The 22486-nt window shown below is 37.5% G+C and overlaps 1 protein-coding gene across 1 annotated transcript; it reads left to right on the forward strand.

The window, feature by feature from the left end:
* Nucleotides 1–274: 274 nt before the first annotated feature.
* On the forward strand, nucleotides 275–16672 carry Spink13 (serine peptidase inhibitor Kazal type 13). The gene is made up of 5 exons (XM_070035984.1): nucleotides 275–379; nucleotides 507–765; nucleotides 8670–8707; nucleotides 9679–9806; nucleotides 15910–16672. The coding sequence occupies exons 1-5, from the start codon at nucleotides 275–277 to the stop codon at nucleotides 15956–15958; spliced, it is 579 nt and encodes a 192-aa protein (XP_069892085.1). The 3' UTR covers nucleotides 15959–16672.
* The last annotated feature ends 5814 nt before the right edge of the window (nucleotides 16673–22486 follow it).

Consider the following 22486-nt stretch of genomic DNA (forward strand, 5'->3'; position numbering starts at 1 on the left):
TTCTCAATATGGTTCTCCCTCATTTTTCTCCACATTTTTATTAGCATTAATTAGTTGTAAATGGAAATCAATTTTGCTATGTCTATATATGCATACATACTATGCACCTTGATGAGTCTCACTTGTGTTACTCGTGGTCACATGCAGCACATTTATGCACTGGGCCATCACAAAGGACCAAGATATGACAACATAATAAACACCATGTAACATGTAGGGAAAAAAAAGCATTAAATGCAGGAGAAATGTCTTTCACTCTATTCTATACCCACACATGTATAGAATACATTGTGCTCAGGCTACAGTTTTGAAAAGAGACGGAACAAAAATAGAGAAAGCCACGTATGTGGAAGTTGAAGAAATAAATAGCCTTGGAAAGGTTTGAGCAGAGCTAATTTTTCTTCTAGAAGAAAAATAGGTTCTTGTTTTGCAAGAAACAAAAGTTACTGTGGGTGTTTGGTGATGGTGGTTTTTTCACTTGCTGCGATTTTATGTTTTTCTTAAAGCAGAAGGGCTCTCTGAGGCCTGAATCACTGAAGCTGAACCAATGTGAGGTCGTCACGGTCAACTCCAGCGCATGGCACCACTTCAGAATATTGGACTCTTTCATGTTAAGGAAGTCAGCTGTGCTAGGAAGAAACTACCCTGAGCTTCCTTTCAGGCCTCACAACAGAAGGATTATGAAGATGAGATCAAGAGGCTGCTTTCTCAACATGAGCATGGTTTTTCTGTTGTTCTCTACGCTGGTACATGCTGCTTTTGCAGGTGAGCGATCTCAGAGGCTTAAGGAAATACACGTACAATGTTCTTAAAGTTGTCAGAAAGAAAAAGAATCATTACTTTGAATGTGGAAAGGTGCTAAAATGTAAATCATAATTATAATAAAATGTAAATCATAATCACTCAAATGCAACAACTCAAAGTGGAAAAATCAGCCTTGTTCTCTATATTATAGATTCATGTCCTTATTTCTATGTTTTTGAACCAAAATAAATGCTCTTAACGCAGACAACATTATAATGTCCTCATTGTAAGAAATACATTGTATCAAGAGGACAGTTTTCTTGTAAAAACATTTGGATTTCAAAAGAAAATTTGAAATGTAATAATGTATAATAAAGAATAAGAAGCAGCCAGGTGCCGGTGATGGCTCACGCCTGTAATCCTAGCTACTTGGGAGGCTGAGGATTGCTGTTGAAAGCGAGGCAGGGCAGAAAAGTCCGTGAGACTCTGACTTCCACTTAACCACCAGAAAACTAGAAATCATGCTGTGACTCACAGTGGTAGACCACTAGACTTGAGCAAAAAAGCCCAGGGACAGCACCCCGGCCCTGAGTTCAAGCCCCATAACAACAACAACAACAAAAACAAAATAAGAACAAAACATAGGTTGCACTGTAGCTCAGTAGTAAAGTACCTACCTAACATGCAAGCAAAGACCTTGGGTTTCACCCAAAGCAATGAAGCAGAACTAAACCAAAAACAACATTAGATTGCATTTGTATGAATGGTGTTGGATTAACAAGTGTGTTTTGATGGCTGCGTCAGCATGCATTGTACTCATAAACTGATATGTTAAGGTAAAAGCCCTCTGTGCAAATACTTAAAGATAATAAAAGGAAATAGATTCTTCCTTCAGAACTTGAGGTGGAATGTAGCGCTGGTGACACCTTGATTATAGGCTTTCTCACCTCAAGAATTGTAAGATGATAAATTTGTGTTGCTTGAATTCACTGAATTTGTGATAATTCTCTATAGCAGCAATATAAAACTGGTTGGCCTGGAATCAGTTGCAAACTGGAAAAGGTCATTCTACTCCCTGTGCCTCAACTTTGAAATTTTCAGAACTAGTGAAAACAAATGACACTTAGTACATGCTCAACAAAGTATTAACAGTGTAGCTCTTGTCATTCAATCCATCAATCTGTTTTTTAGTAGATTGTCTGCAATATACTTTATAGCTAAAAAAGTTTGTTGGATAGAATTAGATGAATCAGAATACCTGACAATAAGCATCAGGGGGTGCAATTAATAAGCCTCATAAAGGCATTATTTCTGCAAATACCTAGACTAGAAATTCAAATTCTTAAATATAGTCTCATATATACACTTTCCATTTCTAGCTTCGTCCAAGGGAAATGATATTCTAAATCTCATGGACTGTTGTTTTATTTTAATAATTTTTCTTCTTTGTATATAGCATGAGAGTGTGTAGCTTTTTATAATCTGTACAAAATAATATAACTTGCAGAATTTTGCTTCTATATGGAAAGAATTGCTTTTCTTTAAAAATTTTATATTTTTATTGTTTGTAAGCAGTTGTACAAAGGATGTACCAGTCAACAAATCCATTTATGAGTGCAATGCATTTTGATCAACTCACCCCTTTCATCAAAGAATTGCATTATTAAGAGGCATACATCCTCCTCAATATTGTATTGCCTAATTCCTACACACTCTATGTGCTGCAATGATGTTTTTTTCTGTTCTTGGTTTGTTTTGTTTATTTGTTGGCAGTATTTGACTTTGAAATCAGGGGGTCACACTTGCCATTTGAGTACTATAAAACTTGAGCCATCCCACCAGCCTTCCTTTTTTGGGGGGAGGTCCGGTTGTGGGGCCTGAACTCTGGGCCTGGGCACTGTCCTTCAGCTCTTCAGCTCAAGGTTAGCACTCTACCACTTGAGCCACAGCACCATTTCTAGCTTTTTCTGCTTATGTAGTGCTGAGGAATCGAACCCAGGGCCTCTTGCATGCGAGGCAAGTGCTCTACCACTGAGCCACCTTCCCAACCCCCCACCAGCCTTTCTACTTTGGCTGTTTTTGAGATGGGATCGCACACACATTTTGCATAGGCTGACCTAGAACCCTGATTCTCCTGATCTCAGCCTTTCATATAACAAGCATATATCATCCCAGAGGTGCCTCAAGTGGTAGAGCACTAGCCTTGAGTAAGAGCCCTAAGGGCATACAGGCTCTGATTTTAAGCCCCAGTACTGCATACAAAAAAAAAAAAAAAAAAAAAACAGGTTCTTACAAATGTGTCCTGTATATACTCAGAGGATCCTGTGAAGTGCATATCTGTGAATAGGTCTTTTGCATCACAAATTATATGTATTTTCAGAATTATGCCAAATGGCCTTTTAAAACTGTTGCAGATGTAAATAATCACATTAGTAAAGTGTACAATGTCCTACTGATCCACACATCTGCTGCAATGTTCGATATTGTTTATCCTTTGTAAACATTTAGCCAAGCTAATTTTACTTTTGTCCTTATTTAAATGGTCCTAATCACTGAAGACACTCAGAATCTTTATATATCTTATGAGTCATATATATTTTTCTTTCACATCAGTTCTCATAAATTTTGACATTTTTACCCTAGATTATCTTATCTTACTGGTACTTAAGAATATACATCTGTGAATATATTTATGCATACAATCTAAAATCATTGAAGGCTTTCATTTTTATTAATAAGTTTTTTAATTATGAAAATTCCATACAGAGGGGTTACAATTATATGAGCAAGGTAATGAGTACATTTCATATCAAGCATTGCTGCCTCCTTCTTTGTTTCCCCTTACCATCCCTGTCCTCCCAGCTTTCCCCCACCGCCAAAGTTGTAAAGTTTTGTTTATTTTTTGACATAGCATGTTGTACATTTCATTGCTGCAATGGGTCCACCTGTATCCTTATTTAAACAATTTGTTTTTTCCCTTCCACTCCCCAAATTATACCAACAGCAAATACAGAGAAACAGGGGTTATACCGTGGGGGAGGGACATACAAAGCAACAAAAAAAATCACCTTATAAATATGTTAGAAACAATAGCAAGAAAAAAAAAACCACTTGAGTCCTTATCTTGGTGTTTCTTTTACAAATACCTTTCCTTAGTTATTAAATTACATTTTAGTGCCCTTAAACAATTCTTTTTGATGAGTGGCAATTCTTTTTTTGGGGGGGGGAGGGGGGGTCCGGTTGTGGGGCCTGAACTCTGGGCCTGGGCACTGTCCCTCAGCTCTTCAGCTCAAGGCTAGCGCTCTACCACTTGAGCCACAACACTACTTCCAGCTTTTTTCTTTTTGCTTATGTGGTGCTGAGGAATCGAACCCAGGGCCTCGAGCATGCAAGGCAAGCGCTCTACCATTGAGCCACCTTCCCAGCCCGACAATTCTTAATATTGAGTCAATTGTATCAAGCTTTTCATTTTTAAGCTATTTAATTGTTTTCAATGAAATCTAAGGTAATAAATCAGTTAATACATATTCCCAAGTATGAAACTTTTCCAAAAATAAAGATATAAGTGACAAGTAAGAAAAAAATATATAATATAAATTTGACATATTTATCCTCCTGTGACTACCACCACCAAGCAAATGAGTATAACATTCGTACAAAGTTCCTTCATTGCTCTGGCTTCTCTTTCTCTGTCCCTTACCCTCACTCCCCACACTCATACAAGCCATAACTTGCTTTTTATCATGAGTGTAGAGTAGCTGGGATTTTTTTTTTACAAAACTAGCAAAGTAGAATCCTTTAATATGTAATGTTTGTAGATCTGGATTCTTTTTTATGTTTTTTATTGTAAAAATAGTGTACAGAGGGGTTACAAGTACGTGAGTAAGGTTATGAATACATTGTTACCTCCTCCTTTGTTTTTCCTCTACCATCCCTTCCCTCCCCATCTCTCCAACTCCTCCCTTCTGTTCCAAGTCATAGTGTGGTATACATCTAATTGTTACAATGGGTCAACCTGTATCCTTATTTCAGCATTTTGTTATTTCCCTTCCTCTCCCCAAATTAGAAAAATGTATATACAAGATGCAAGGCACCGACATCATTTGCAATAATTAGATCTGGATTCTTAAACACATTTTTTTTCAGTCATCAACATTGTTACATGCATTGATAATTCATGTCACTTTTATATCTGAGAAACAATCCACTGTCTAGATGTCTCATATTTGGTAGGTTCATCCACCCATTGATAGATCTGTTTCCAGTATTGAATTATTTATCCATAATATAATTGACTTACTGTATAAGTTATATTTTTATTTCTCTTGGGTAAATAGCTAATAGGTGAATGGCTACATTGTCTGACTTGTGTGTATCTAAGTTTTTTAAAGGAGTTAAGCAGTTGTCTGCAGTGTGAGGCAGACCATTTTTCCTACCCATCACCAATGTGTGAACTCCACTACAGAGAGAGGGTAAGACAAAAGTCAAATGAGGGGGTAAATATAATCAAAGTACACTATATTCATATATGAACATGCCATGTCATACGTGCTTATATATTAATTTAAAACTAAAACATGACAAATCCTTTGTATTTTGCTGATGAAATCCTTTTCTACAATATAAAATATTTAATGCCTATTCTCAAATATAAACTTTTAATAAATAACTCATTTAAATTTTAAGTGACATTTTAGATATACCCCTCCAGTTTGTATCTCATTAGTGAATAAAGATAGTAAGCATTTATCTACATATGCTTATTGGCCATCCATATTTAATCCTTGATGGATATCCTATAGGGCTATTATTTGTTATGAAGTCTTAAAAGTACTTTAATCTAGATAAAAGTCTTTTATCTAGTCAGGCATTGGTGGCTCACACTTGTTATACTAGCTACTCAGGAGGCTGAGACCTGATGATCGCAGTTCAAAGCCAGCCCGGACAGAAAAGTCTCCATGAGACTTTTGTCTCAAATTAACCACTCAGGAACTGGAAGTGGCACTGTGGCTCAAGTGGTAGAGTGCTAGCCATGAACACAAGAGGCTCTCAGGAACAATGTCCAGGCCCTGAATTCAAGCCCCACACTGACAAAAAAAAGTCTTTCATTGAGAGAAGGGGTGACATTGTCCAAAACTGAATGTACTCTTTACCTGACTTACATAACTGTAAACCCTCTTTACATCACCTTTATCATAGCAATAAAAAGTGTCTTTTATCAGATATCTGACTTATAAATAAGAATCCAAGTCTCAGATTATTCTTTTTATTTGCTTAATTTTTATTACTTAAGATCACAAGCATGTTCACTTACGAGTTCCAGAAATTTTTATAGTATAAAATTATGCTTCAGATAAGACGATGTTAAGCGAAATGAACCCCAAGATAGGGACACAGTCGTTTCTTCTTTCTTGCTATTGTTTCTAACGTATTTATAAGGTACCATGTGATTTTTTTTGTTGCTTTGTATGTCCCTCCCCCATGATATAACCCCTGTATTCACTGTATTTGATATTGGTATAATTTGGGGAGGGGAAGGGAAAAAAAACAAATTGTTTAAATAGGGATACAGGTGGGCCCATTGCAACAATGAGATGTACACGATGCTATGTCAAAAAATGAACTTTACAATTTAGGCATGGGCAGGGGTGGGGGGTGGTATGTAGTTAAGGAGTTGGGAGGGAAGGGATGGTAGGGGAAAAACAAAGGAGGAGGCAAGAATGCTTGATAAGAAATGTACTCATTTCCTTGCTCATGTGATTGTAACCCCTCTGTACAGTATTTTCACAATAAAAACTTATAAAAATTATGCTTAGGTTTATGATGCATTAAGATTATTCATCCCTATAATACAACATATAGATTAAGATTCTTTTTTAAAAAATACATAATTATTTCTGCATCACTGAAAAAATAATCTTTTCATTGACCTGACCTCAAACCTTTATCAAAATCTGTTCACAAATAGATGTATGTCTCTGAACCTTTTCAGTCTGTTCTATTGCTCTATTCATGTGTCTTTCTAAAAATATGTTAAAAATTCATTTGTATTATTGTTAAATAGTTTTATAAAGGTGTTGCCATCCAACAAAGCAGTTCATGAATACAACGTGTATTGTACTGATCAGTGTTGCTCCTTTCAACTTCTCTCATCCCCCAACCCACTCCATCCCTCACTTTCTTAGTTTTTTAAGATGTGTATTGAATTGTTTGCCATTTTAAAAAGCAGTTTATATCTAAAGTGCATCTTGATCTGTTTTGTCCCTTCAACATTTTCACTCCCCCACCTTCAGCCCACCCCTTCCTTTATTATCCTTAATTTTGTGGTATATATAATGAATTCTTGGCTACATTCTCCTCCCTTGCCTCCCTCCCCCCACCACTTAATTCATCTACCCCTCTCTCCTTCTTGCAATTACATCTTTCCTACCATTTATTTTGTTGGGCTTTGGTTAGTCTTTGTAAAGAATTTATATTATTTGTGCTTTCCAGAAAATCTACTATGCTTCAGTTAATTTATTTGCAACATTTGTTTGTTTGTGTCAATAGTGGATCTTGAACTTAGGGTTATTCCTTGACTTGGCTTTTTCTTTCAAGATTAGCACTCTACCACTTGAGCCACACCCCTAATTTTTCTACTTATACATCTTTTTCTTTTTCTTTTTTTGGGGGGAGTCCAGTCATGGGGCCTGAACTCTGGGCCTGGGCACTGTCCCTCAGCTCTTCAGCTCAAAGCTAGCGCTCTACCACTTGAGCAACAGCACCACTTCCAGCTTTTTTCTTTTCGCTTATGTGGTGCTGAGGAATCGAACACAGGGCCTCATGCATGCAAGGCAAGCACTATACCACTGACTCACCTTCTCAGCCCCTCTACTTATACATCTTTAACCAAGTAAAATACCATGTAGTTTTGACTTTTGAAAACATGTCTGTCTCATAAGCAAAGGAATTAATAAAAATCCCTCAAATGGAGAAAATGCTATAGAAGTGATTACAAATAGAAGCAGGTGAAAATATATTTTTGAATAAAATTCAAAAGAATAAGTATGGCTATATTATTATAATTTCTTTGGCAGTACTAGGATTTGAACTCAGGACCTCATGATGGCCAAGGCAGGTGCTCTTCCACAGGGCCACACTCCATACACTTCTTTATGTTGCTTATTTTTGAGATAGTGTCTCATCTGGATGGTGACATACCTATTTTAAGCTTTTCATCGTAGCTAGAATGTTCAAACACAACCAACTTCTTCCATTATATTTAACTTTTATAGTGATATTAAAAGTACATGCAACTAGCTAGGGGCCAGTGGTTTATGCCTGTAATCCTAGCTACTCAGGAGGCCCAGTTCTGAGTTCACCATTCAAAGCCAGCCCAGACAGGAAAGTCCAAGAGACTCTTATCTCCAACTAACTGCCAGAGAGCCAGAAGTAGAGCTATGGCTCAAGTAGTAGAGTGATAGCCTTGAGCAAAAAAGCTCAGGGTGAGCCAGAGGCCCTGAGTTTAAGCCCCAGGACTAGCATAAACACACACACACACACACACACACACACACACACACACACACACACACACACACACACACACACACACACCACAATTTTCTTAACTGTAGTAAAAGAAAAGTAAAGCTAATAAAAGTCAAGTAACAAATTTACTGAAAATAAGATTGTAATATACATCGAACTCCTTAGTGACACAACAAATTTACAAATAATGTCAGAACTATGGGACAAGGTATAGAAGTTCAGAAAATGAATTAAAAAGGAATACCACCTACATATTCTGTTATCATTCACTTGTGTATTTTGTAAACTTAGTGATTAAATTATGTTTTTGTATTCAATCAGCTACTTCAGTGGATGAAATCATATCCCATGGAAAATTATTATTTTAACTTACCATGTTTGTACTTCATTTACAGGGTTTTCAAAACCACGAAACTATACTAGCTGGCTTAAAGTAAGTTTAAATTACCTTCTTTCATATTCTACTGCTAATCTAATCCATTTCTTGACAAGGAAGATCCAAAGCTTTCACAGAGGTCAAGTAGAACAGCAGATGTCTATGTGATCTGTGATATTTATCTTAACTTCTCCAGGCTTGAACTCTCCCCCTACAAAGTAGTATAATCAGTAGAATATAATAAAATAAACAGGGTACCTGTGCCTCACACCTGGAATCCTAGCTACTCAGGAGGCTGAGATATGAGGATCACAGTCTGAAGCTAGACTGGGAGGAAGGAAAGTTCTTGAGACTCTTATCTCAATAAACTACTCAGAAAAAGTCAGAAGTGGCACTGTGGCTCAAGTGGTCGAGGGGTAATCTTGAGCACAAAAAGACTCAGGGACAGCACTTAGTCCTTGAGTGCAGGCCCCAGGACTAGCAAAAATAAATGAATATAATAGTACTAATAATAAATAATTCAGTGAAACAAATCAATAAACTATAAAATATTTATAGTCAAACAAAATATATTAAGGAGGAACTACATCTCTGAACTCTAAGTGAAATAAGACTGGTCACTTGTTCACACAAACCTAAAGGCAGGTATATCCAGGATTTATACCATCTCAATACAGAACCTCCATTCATTCCAAGTACACCTGAACTCTGTCCTCTACAAATTCACAGATGAACTTCTCCCAGTGAGGCACTGGGTAACTGGGACACTGAAAGTGAAGAGAAAACTTTATACTTGAATGTCAGCAGGGATTTTATAATGGTCAGGACTTTAAAAGATTATGGGATGGATGAAGATATGACAGTCAGATAGGAAAACTGACCTACCTCCCAGATGGGAGGTCAGAATACAGAGACAAACTTGAGTAGCAAGATTCAATAGCATTTCTATGTCAGATGGAAGTGTCAGGCAGAACACAGATGGCAGACAATACTTACTGTGTTATTCTTTTGCTGTTTTGTATATGCAGCCCCCATGCTACATGTACCACCCAGTGGGCCCTCTTTATGAAATACTCTGTCCGAATATAACTGCATTTGTTTGTGCTACAAATGGCCTCACCTACCAGAATGAGTGTTTCTTTTGTGTTGATCAGTGGTAAGTCCAAAGTTAACTATCATTCCTCTATTTTTCTCCATAATCCACAGCAATTTCAAGAAACCACAACGAAGTAACTGGACTTCACTTTATATGGACTTTTTAAAAATACCTTTTATTTATCTTTTCTGAAAGATGTAGGGCAGACTATGTATTCAATGAAGAGAACAAGCTTCTGAGCTAACATTAGTTAATGTTAGCTAACTGAGCTAATATTCACTGTTGATTTAAAAACAAAAAAGAAGGAAAAGCTTACATGATATTTTGGAAGGATTGCTCAGAAATCATATTCATAAGAAGTTTAGAGATTATATTCAAGCAGTAAATTGAAATTCATTTTTAATAACTCAAATTTCCTTTTAAAATTCATATTAGTGACTGTGAATAGCACTCACCAGTGTTATTTAGTAGCAATAATTAGAGGACACAAACAAAGATGTAGCTATAGAAAGAAGCTTAGACATAAAAATGAAACACATCCAAAAGCAGTTGTGGAGGTCTTGTATGATGTTTTTTAAAGTAGATTTTAAGATATTTTACCTCTCAAATGAATTCAGTAAATAATTTAGATTTAAAGAATTAGGGGAAGCCGGGCGACGGTGGCTCACACCTGTAATCCTAGCTACTCAGGAGGCTGAAAACTGAGGATCATGGTTCAAAACCAGCCAGGGTGGGAAAGTCCATGAAACTCTTATCTCCAGTAAACCATTAGGAAACCTGAAGTGGCACTGTGGTTCAAGTGGTACAGCGCTAGCCTTGAGCTGAAGAGCTGAGGGACAGCGACCAAACCAAAATGAAAGAAAAGAAGGAACGAAAGAAAGAAAGAAAGAAAGGAAGGAAGGAAGGAAGGAAGAAAGGAAGGAAGGAAGGAAGGAAGGAAGGAAGGAAGGAAGGAAGGAAGGAAGGAAGGAAGGAAGGAAGGAAGGATACAGTCTCCAGACTTTCCTGCCTGGGCTGGCTTTGAACCGAGATCCTCAGATCTCAGTCTCCTGAGTAGCTAGGATTACAGGTGTAAACCACCAGCACCCAGCTTGAAACTCTGTTTTACAAATCAGTCTTGTGTTTTGTCAGTAATCGTGAGTGAGTGTGTATGTGGGGGGGTAGTGAGAGGAGTCTTCATGGTCTGTGAGATATTCTGTGCTGAGAAATCTCCAAGACTACCTCAGATGTAATGGTTTACAGGGGCTCAGAGTTGTTGTCTTCCTAGTAGCTATTTACTTTAATGAAAGGATACAAATTAAAATCAATGGAGACAATTTGTAACAGCCCCACAAAAAATAAAATACCTAGGAATTAACTTAACCAAAGAAATGAAGGACCTCTATGATGAAAACTTTAAAAACCTGAAAAAGGAAATCAAAATAGAACTCAGAAAGTGGAAAAACCTCCCATGCTCCTGGATGGAAAGATCAACATCAAGAAAATGGCAATACTTCCCAAGGCTATCTACAAATTCAATGCAATACCTATCAATATTCCAACCTCAACCCAAAAATTCATATGGAACAATAAAAGACCCCAAATAGCAAAAATTATCCCTAAAAGAAAGAACAGTGCTGGAGGAAGATCAATACCAAATTTCAAACTCTACTACAAAGCCATAGTAATCAAAACAGCTTGGTACTGGCACAAGAACAGACCTCAGGACCAATGAAATAGAATTGAAAACCCAGAAATGAACCCACAGACCTATAGCCACCTAATCTTCAATAAGAGAGCTAAAAAACATAGAATGGAAGAAAGATAGCCTTTTCAGTAAATGGTGCTGGCAAAATTGTTTATTCACCTGTAGAAAACTAAAGCTAGATCCTTATATATCACCTGCACCAGAATCAACTCCAAATGGATCAAAGACCTCAGAGTCAAAACAGACACTCTGAAAACACTACTGGAAGGAATAGAAGAAACTCTAGGGCTCCTAGGTACAGGCTGAAATTTTCTTAATAAAGACCCAGAAACAAAACTAATTAAAGAAAGGTTGAATAAATGGGATTGCATGAAATTTCAGAGCTTCTGAATGGCAAAGGACATAGCTAGCAAGATCAATAGAAAGCCCATGGATTGAGAGAATATCTTCACTAGCCATACAACGGACAAGGGTCTCATATCTAAAATATACCTGGAACTCAAAAAATTAAATCCCCCAACAACAAATCCTCAAAGAAACAACTTCCCAATAAATAAGTAGACTAAAGACTTAAAGAGAAACTTCTCTGAAGAGGAAAGAAGGATGGCCAATAGACACATGAAGAAATGCTCAACCTCCCTAGCCATAAAAGAAATGCAAATCAAAACAACATTGAGATACCACCTCACCCCAGTTAGAATGGCAAAAATCAAGAACTCTAATAACAACAGACACTGGAGGGGATGTGGACAGAAGGTAACCTTACTTCATTGTTGGTGGGAATGTAAACTTGTTCAACCACTTTGGAAAGCAGTATGGAGGTTCCTCAAAAGACTTCACATAGCGCTCCCCTATGACCCAGCAATCCCACTTTGGGGCATTTACCCAAAGGATCACAAACAAGACCATACTAAAGCTACCAGCACAACTATGTTTATTGCAGCATTATTTACCATAGCTAAGATCTGGAACCAACCCAGATGCACCTCAGTAGATGAATGGATCAAGAAAATGTGGTATATATACACAATGGAATTCTATGCCTCCATCAGAAAGAATGGCAAATGGAAAGACTTGGACAAAATTTTATTAAGTGAAGTAAGTCAGGCCCAAAGAAACATAGGTCCCATGGTTTCCCTTGTTTGTAATAACTAGTATATATCTCAGACAAGCATAAATGGTCAGATAAGTTGATATTAGGCGAAATAAACCCCAAGTAAGGATTCAAATGTTTTTCTCTTTCTTGCTATTGTTTCTAACATACATACAAGATGATTTCTTTGTTGCTTTGTATGTCCCTCCCTCACAGTATAACCCCTGCTTTCACTGTATTTTATGTTGATATAATTTGGGGAGGGGAAGGGCAAAAATAAATTGTTTAAATAGAGATACAGGTGGACCCATTGCAACAATGAAATGTACAAGACATTATGTCCAAAAACAAACTTTACAACTTTGGTGCGGTGGGGGGGCGGGGGGTGATGGGAAGGGATGAGAAACAAAGGAGGAGGCAAGAATGCTTGATAAGAAATGTACTCGTTACCTTACTCATGTAATTGCAACCCCTCTGTATGATATTTTTACAATAAAAAGAAAAGAAAGAAAAAGAAAAAAAGCAGTGGAGTCAAAATGCTCTGGAGTAAGGAACGAGCAGACACAAGTCCCTAGCTGCCCCATGCTACTGGAATCACATGACCAGTAGATAGTTCTCTTAATGAATTATCACCAAGCTGGGAAACTTGCCCACACACCTTGCTATCAGCACTTTTCATTGAAGGTCAGTGACATAGATACCATCTGCAGAGCTGACTTTAATCATTGTCTCCAGGCCTACCTATTGATAAAAAATGGCTTAGGACCCTAGGCAAGCAAGAGAGATATTCATTATAAATTATATAAGCAATGTCAATATCTGGCAGGCCCTGGTTCTTAGGTATACACCAAACTTCTTATTGATCAGGCTACTGCAATGTCTTATAAGGTTAACTCTCAGGACCTGAGCTGAGAATTGGAGACTGGCTAATCCAAGTCCCTTCTGCAAACGTTTGAGAATGGCTGCCTTGTGCTTCCAGCATTGTGGTCCCAGCCAATGGAGCCCTGAAGGAAGCAGGTATGTCAGCCAGTTCAATAAAAGGATTGAGTTCATCTCTAAGCAAGAATTAATCTACGAGGATGGCTGCAACTATCTTCTAAAGGATACAAATAGTTGAAGAAATGTGTGTTAGCTAAGTTACCACCAATGGCTCCAAAAGCAGACATTATGAATGTTACCAAACTATAAAGGACAATTAAACTAGCCTTCTTTTTTCATACCTGTTCATTTCTTAGGAAGGAGTTAATTACATGAAAGACTTGGAAATATCTTTAGTTTTGATTTTTCCCTCTCTAGTATTTGGGCCAGAATTATTTTGAAAAGGGAGTTTAAGAGGGGTATTTGCCAATGAGAATCATTAGTTTGAGGCCAGGGTGGGCAAAGATGATAGCAAGACCCTGTCCCAAGAAAGAGTAAAAGTGGTGTAACTCAAGTAGAGCCCTTCCTAGCATGCACAAAGCCCAAAGTTCTATCCTAGAATCAAAAAGGGGAAGGATGCCAGGCACCAGTAGCTCATACCTATAATCCTGGCTACTCAGGGGGTTAAGATCTGAGGATCATGCCTCAAAGCCAGGAAAATTTGTGAGACTCTTATATCCAATCAACTATCCCCAAACTGGAAGTGGAACTGTGGCCCAAAGTGGTCGAGCACTAGCCTTGAGCAAAAAAGGCTCTCAGGACAGAGCGCAGCCCTGAGTTCAAACCCTGGGACCGACCAAAAGGAAAAGACAAAGGAAAAGGAAAAAAAAAAAGAAGAGAAGGAGGAGGAGGAAGAGATAAAGGAGGAAAAGAAGATTTCAGCTTCAACTAGGAGTTTTGAGGAAGTGACAATCCACAGAACACTCTAGCAGCTCACAGTGCGTAGTTCAGGTCCCTTCTGATAGAAATGGAAGAAGCAATTTCCTTCATCCATCTCTCCCTGCTTTCCTACTTTCCTTACTTGTTACTCTGACAGATGAAAGGTGGTATCTCTGGCTGTTATTTCTCAAAGAATAAATGAAGGAACCCTAGTTGATTAAAATTCAAAATGTAGCATGGTGACTTTGTAGCCAATATAAGCAAAGTTCCTGTCTCATGTATCTTCTTCTGGAAAAGAAAATTGATGCCAGTATGGAAACAGCCCAGTGACTTAAGTGTTTGTTCTAATTCTTCATGTGACTCGCGTACCTAAACGGAACTTTCCTACCCTTTCTATATCTATATATAAAAGTCTTGATAATATGTGAGTGATAGAAATCAAAGAGGAATTGCCTGCTCTTGGCATTGTATTGAAGAAAAAAAGCCTAGCAAATTTGACCCACTGCTCTGAGGGAATGCCATCACAGTGAATAAAACCCCTTCAAAAACAATTGAAAACTGAAGAGTGCAATCCTTAGCTAAACCTGATCATTATGACCTTTAAAGGGGTGCCTCACACCTACTTGGTGTATTGATACCTGACGTTGATCATCAATACCTGGAATACAGTTGTCTCTCTCAGAGACAGAAAGGAAAATACATACAGAGCAAAGTTGATGACACCTATTATCTTCAGTATTTTTGGAGCCAAATAGCATTGTAATAAGTTTTTGAAATAATTGAAAATTGTTCCAAAATCAATTTTTACCAAAAAATCTGTAATTTGAACTCATATAGGTATATATACATATGTATATATGTATATGTAGAATTTGAACTCATACAATCTAGAATTCAATAAGTCTAGTTGAACTAATGTAAATCAAGAATTTGAACGTGTATGTATATATACCATAAGAAAGAGAAGAGAGTGATGAATGTGATCCAAGTATATTAAATGCATGTGTGGAAAGAGAGCAATGAAACCTCTTTGTTAATATAGTCTTTTCTGGGTTTTTTGTTTGTTTGTTTGTTTGTTTGGCCAGTCCTGGGGCTAGAACTCAGGGCCTGGGCACTGTCCCTGAGCCCCTTTGTGCTCAAGGCTACCACACTACCACTTGAGCCACAGCACCACTTCTGGCTTTTTCTGTTTAGATGATACTGAGGAATTGAACCCAGGGCTTCATTGCATGCTAGGAAAGCACTCTACCACTAAGCCACATTCCCAGACCTATAGTCTTAATTTTTAAGTTTGGAGCAGAAAGTGAATTGTATGTACCATCATTGCTGTGATTTTCTTATCTCTTGATAGAAAAAAATATATGGTACTGCTGTGTTACTACAGAGTATTGAAACAAAAATGGGTTGAGGGTTGAAATCTATGTTGAAGAACTTCCTAGGGCAATCTCCTCCTTCTATCAGTCTGTGATGGTTATAAAGAAACTCTTTCAAAAGAAATCAAACATCATTGACAGTAAGGAAAAACATACTCAATAGCAATGCTCAATTTTCCTATGATATTAACTTTTTTCTTCTCTTCTCTTTAGGGATTTTGGACGCCGTATTAAATTTTCTAAATATGGAAGATGTGATTAATAGGTAACAGGGTACTTTCAATTTATTTATTCTTTTTATATCTCAGTTTTGAAAATTATTTCTTTTGAAATTTGAGAAATACAATTAGCAGATTAAATAAACACTTCACTCTGTATATAAACTCACGGGGGAAAATAAAGAACCAAACCAATTGAGAAACAAATATCACATCTATTATAAATAAACACAATAACAAAAAAGATAATAGATATTCATTTTAGTTGGCTTATTTTTTTTAAAGACAGCTTCCAGGGGAAGGGGAAAGGGAAAGGCACGTCCATACACTGAACTTACCAGAAGCTTCCTGAATCCAACTTAACTACACACTACAAGTGTCTGTACCTGGACCCACCAGTCTCGCTTAACAACAGTAAGCAAGAGAGAAAATGTGCTTCTTGTGAAATGTGCACTCCAGTGAGAGATGACTGAGCTATCCTGCTCTAGAGATACTTTTCAGATTCTCCAAATATATGTTATGTCTTCCATCATTGGAAGTAGGGGAAAACTGCAGCAATGACATCAGCTTATCATCTTTGGTCATGCCTCATTACTTACCCTTTGACTCTCTCTCTCTCTCTCTCTCTCTCTCTCTCTCTCTCTCTCTCTCTCTCTCTCTCTCTCTCTATATATATATATATATATATATATATATATATATATATATATATATATATATATCTTTTCTGTTCTCTTACAAAATTTTTCTCTTGCCTTTTGTTTTTTGAGACAAGCCAAATGATACACAAAACAACAAATGATCCCAATTCCAGGATTTCCAGATAAAACAAAGTGTACATTGAACCAAATCCTGAAAGCCAGTATGGACAGCTTCACCTGCAACCTCACCTGAAGTGCAAAAAGCAGTTTGCTCTTTTCTTGCCCTCAACTGACAGCACAGGGCCTAGAATGTTCTAAAGGTTGTTCAAGTGGTGTGATCACTTCTCCTGGGTGTAAATAAAAGCCTGGTCCTTCCATTCACCAGTGTAACACTTGCGTTTATCCACCTTGGTTGTAAAATCGTACGTGTCACACCTCATCCCAAGTGTATGCTATCTTGGTTCGCTTCATTCTCACAACAAAAGCATGCCATGAGTATATCCCTCTCCAGTTTGCACATTCAAAATACATTCATTCATTTACTTCCCTATTAGTTGGCTTATAGAGTCTGGTCTCTGCTGAAGAACCAGGGAAGAAATTATGGATAGTATTGTTGCCTATGTGGAATAGAAAACCTAAGAGCCAAAATAAGAATCTAAGGAGTAACATTTTCTATTTGGAGTTTTTTTTTGAGTCTACAAATGTGCTCTTATTTGTTTTATTTTTATTATTATCTTTAGTAGTTGTATAAAACAAATGCCATTGAAAAGAGCCATTTATGAATACAATATATCAGCCATAGTCATTCCTTTACGGCAGAATGACTTACAAAACATCTAGGCAAACCACCCTCCAAGTGTGGGCCTAAGGAATGGAGTAGTGACAGGGTTGACCATAATGTCTAGAAGCATAAGTGTGTAAGTATTGCAGCAGAAAAACAAGCCCTTATCTCCACTGCCCAGCCAGCATACACACAGCTGTTTGTGGCCTTCCCAGCAGTATAATCTATGACACATGTGGTTCTGAAGTAGAAGGTATCGATAGAGAGAGTGACAGTCACATGATAACAGAACCTGAGGAGAGCAATTTTTCAATGAGGAGAGGGAAGTGCACTTATTTGACCTTAGTTCCAGGACAACTAATAATGATTCTGTCTCATTCTCCTCATTACATCCATAAATGAACTTTTTAAATTCTGTTTAATCTGATTCATAATCTTGCATTCTTTTTTGTTCCATAAATCATATTTTAATGAAGTGTAAAATGTCAAAGTCTAGAAGAATCAAGAATATGGTGTCCATAGCAAGGGTGAATCATTGATCTGCCTATGACATAACACTTCTAACAGGTTGAAATAGTAAGAAGTACATATCAAGAAATAACCAAAATGGAAAAGGTTTCAATCATTATACAAACTCAGGGAAAAAAAAGTAGGGAGATGTTTTTCTTGTAATTAGGTATATTTTGAGAGTAAGAATAAGTACAAGGACCAAAAGAAGTTAATTGAAAGGTTTCCTGTTTAAAAAACAAAACAAAACACAAAATGAACAAACAAAACAAAGTGAAGTAAAAATTGCTTGGGCAATTGCCCCTCTATATACCTCATTCTTAAATCCAATATATGTAGTGGTTTTGTCACTGATGGTTCTCAAAAGACAGACGTTACAGCTCTGTTTTCAGAAACATAATTCTTAAAGGAAATAAAGTTTTGCTTTCAGAGTTACTTCATCTCATTTTATTTTTATATATTTTTATTGTAAAAATAATATAGAGAGGGGTTACAGTTACATGAGCAGGAGGAGGCAGCAAAGCTTGATTGCCTTGCTCATAATCTTAAATTCTAAACAAACAATCTTGGCCAAGAAACAGGTTGTGAGGACATGTAAATGTTTGAAAAGCTGACTACATTAGGCTCAGTGTACTCTGGGACATTACCTACTATAACCACTAGATGGTAGGCTCACTCCTCTAATTCAATTTCCCAGGAGAGTTCTGAGACCAGCCTGTTTTCTTCTAATTGTCCAGTCTTCTGCTAGCAACCAGAACCTCCGTCCTACCACACCTTCCTTCCTTCTTCTCTCTGTGTACCTTGGTCCATCAGCATCATCCAGTGGCTCTTTGGAATTTAGGAGATAGAGACTTAGGTTCTTCAAGTTCCCCAGAGTAGAGCACCCCTGAGCTCTTCAGTTCAAGGCTAGCGCTCTATCACTTGAGCCACAGCACCACTTCCTGCTTTTTGCTTATGTGGTGCTGAGGAATTGAACCCAAGGCCTCATGCATGCAAGACAAGCACTCTACCACTGAGCCACCTTCCCAGACCCTCAAATATAGTCTTTATCTTACTAATATTTTGACTCACCCTTACTAATGTCTTACTAATATTGTCTACCTCTTATAGCTAAGCAAATCAATCTTCAAGCTCTCCTTTTTTTTCTTAACAAAAATAGGAAAGAAAAGAAACAAAGAAACAAACACAATTGAAGAGAGTCACCCTGTCCTATCACAGAATTAAAAGATGCAATTAAGGAAACTTCTATTGTGTGTACAAAAATATTGAGAGCCACAAATATTCTATTTTGGTAGAACAGACAGGGTACAGTCTAAACATCCTTGATTTACATGTTGTGTAAAAATCCTGTGCTGGTTGGGAAGCAGGCTAGAACACTCCCGAGCCCGGGCGGGGGAAGGGGGGGCACAATGGAAACACTGAGCAGCTGTGATAGAAATGATCACGAGATTCCAAATGGCAACATGGTGCTCCAGGACTTCAGTGTGACACCTGAACAGGGCCCTGGCTGGAGAAGGATTCTCACCACCACCAGTCCAGCTCCATTAGCACGTGCCCACACCAGTGTCAATTCATGGTCTTCACAGTCCTTTGAGCCTGATACCATCAGGATCCACTTCTTCTATATGATGAAACTTAGCTCACAAGTTTGTACAGAAGAATTGAGATCTGAACTCAAATTACGCTGTTCCTGACCACCAACTCTGATACAAATGGGACTAGAAAAAAAAATTTTAAGGAGAGGCAGAGGTCATTCATTCTAAGACATTTTCTACAAGGTACACAGATGCACATCTTTAAAATATCAGTCTCCTTCATGAGAAAACATTCTGTTTAGAAGCACTAGTGAACTAATTAAGTATCAAGATATGAAAAGTTTTCAGAATTACAAAGCAGTCCTCAAATAGAAGCATAGTTTTTGCTTTCTCTTGAGATGCTTAAGAATAAGGTAGCATTCCTTTTATGGCCAGAGATGTTTAGCAGTTCTTCATGTGTTTACTGGCCATTCTTATGTCCTCTTCAGAGAAGTTTCTCTTTTAAGTCTTTAGCCCTCTTATCAATGGGGTAGTTGTTTCTGTGAAGATTTATTTTGGGGGGACTTAAATTTTGAATTCTAGGTATATTTTTTATATGAGGCCCTTTGTATGGCTAGTGAAGATCATCCAATCTATGGGCTTTCTATTGAAATGGTGAGACAAAGGACAATGAAACAGTGATAGTTATAAGACAATATGTTACAAATGATCTGTACAGTGGGGGTGTGGTTGAGGGGGGAGAGTGGGAAAAAATGAGGGAGGGGGTAACAAGTTTGACAAGAACTGTCCTCACTTCCTTACTTATGTAACTGTAGTCCTACGTATGTCACCTTCACAATAAAATTAAAGTTTAAATTTTAAAAAAGAATTAAAAAAGAATAAATTAGCAATACTTGGTTCCAACCTTTTAGATTTGACCTATTTTGCTTTTTAATTGCCAAGTCTATTTATTCCATAAGAAGTAGTAATCAAACATTGGCTAAGGCGGGAATAACATATGTTTGAGGCCAGTCTGAGCCACAGTAAAATGTCAAGTTCAAGGCCTACTTATGTGACGTAACAAGAGCCTATCTCAGGGGAGAAAATAGAAAAAATAAGGACTGGAGTTGTAGCTCTGTGGTAGAACACAAAGAGGCTGCCTTTCTTCCAACCTGTGTTTTGGGCTCCCTTATCAAATATTAGGTGGCTATTGGTTTGTGCATTCATTGCTGGGTCTTCTATTCTATTCCATTGGTCTTCAAACCTATTCTAATGCCAGTACCAATCCATTTTTATTACTATGGCTTTGTAAGAGTTTGAAGTTTGGTATTGATATTCCTCCAACACTGTTCTTCCTGGGAAGGATTGTTTTTACTATTCAGGGCTTTCTGCTATTCCATATGAAATTTTAGATTGCTTCCTCTCGCTCTTTGAAGAATGTTGTTGGGATTTTGATGGGTATTACATTGAATTTGTAAATTGCTTTGGGGAGTATTGCCATTTTCATGATGTTACTCCTTCCCAGCCCTTTCCACAGCTTTTAAATCTCTAATTTAAATCTCTTATTATTCGTTTCCATCTACTGGTTTGGCGTTTGGCTTTGCCTATTTCTTAAGAAGCCTGAGGAGTATCATTGAGGTATTGAGTTGAGATTTCTGCAATGTGTTGATGTAGGCACTCAGAGCTACAAATTTTCCCAGAGTACTTTCTTTGTTATGTCCCGGAGAGGTGGGTATTTTGTGTCTTCATTTTTGTTGAATTCAATAAACACGTGAATTTCCATTCTAATCTTTTCAATGACCAACTGGTCATTCAACAATATGGTTTTTAGTCTCCAAGACTAACACTTGATGATGATGATGATGATGATGATGATGATGATGTGTGTGTGTGTGTGTGTGTGTGTGTGTGTGTGTGTGTGTGTGTGTGTGTGTGTGTGTGTGTGATTTACAGTCACAGTCTGGGTTTTGTCCACTAGCTTTTTCATTCATGGCTGACGCTCTATGACTTCAGCCACAGTTCCACTTCTAGCTTTTTGATGATTAATTGAGATAAGAGTCATAGACTTTCCTGCATGGGTTGGCCTAAATTTGCAATCTTCAGCTATCAGCCACTCACACAGTGTGAAGATTTTAAGAGAAAGAAATTAATATCAGTAAATTGACAGACATGTAAGATTGAATGGCCAATAGATAAAACATCCAGCATTTTAAAGTGAAAACTAACCTTCATGGTAGCTTATCATAACTAATGAATTTCTACAGTCAAGAGAATCTGACATATTATTCTGAAAATAAAAGAATGCGAGAGAAATTGGAAAAAAGACAATTATGAATAAACACAAGCTAAACATAATACACAGGAGACCATCACTGAGATTACCTTAGCATAGAGCAACTGAAGACAGATAACCACCAAAGCTAGATGAACCACAGAAGGGAACCAGTGGTATTTTTGCAATCAACTCTAGGAAGATTAAAAAAAAATTATAAAGAGAATAAGTTGATGTAATGTCAGCAGCAAGCCTAAGTATCTTGAAACACAGGAAGCACTAGAAGGCAAAGCAGAGAAGGCAATGTAGCCAAGAAGATTTTAAATGATAAAAATCCTGCAAAAATGTGGTGACTCAGATCAAGGAAGAAAATTATATGATTACATAGAAGTCCCAATTTTTGTTGAATTTCTCCAGATCAGTTCCAAAGACTGGATATTGGAAATGGGTAAAGAAAATATATTCCATTTGGAGTAAAAAGGAAGTGGTCCGAAGGTCAATTAAGAGTGATATAGGGACTGGGAAGGTGGCTCATTGGTAGAGTGCTTGCTTTGCATGCATGAAGCCCTGGATTTGATTCCTCAGCACCACATAAGCAAAAAAGGCCGGAAGTGGCACTGTGGCTCAAGTGGTAGAGTGCTCACTTTGAGCTGAAGAGCTGAGGGACAGCGCCCAGACCCAGAAGTCAGGCCCACAACTGACAAAAAAAAAAAAAAGAGTGATACAGTAGTACATTCTGGCAAGATAATGAATGAGACCCAGGTAGAAGAGGGGAAGGTATTGAGCATGGGGGGAGTTGTTGAAGATGCGCAGTCCTGGGTGATGATGAAATCTGAGTTATAATCCTGCTACCATGA

The sequence above is a fragment of the Dipodomys merriami genome, unplaced genomic scaffold (genome assembly GCF_024711535.1).
Source record: "Dipodomys merriami isolate MVZ:Mamm:240054 unplaced genomic scaffold, mDipMer1.0.p SCAF_27, whole genome shotgun sequence".
NCBI classification, from domain to species: Eukaryota; Metazoa; Chordata; class Mammalia; order Rodentia; family Heteromyidae; genus Dipodomys; species Dipodomys merriami.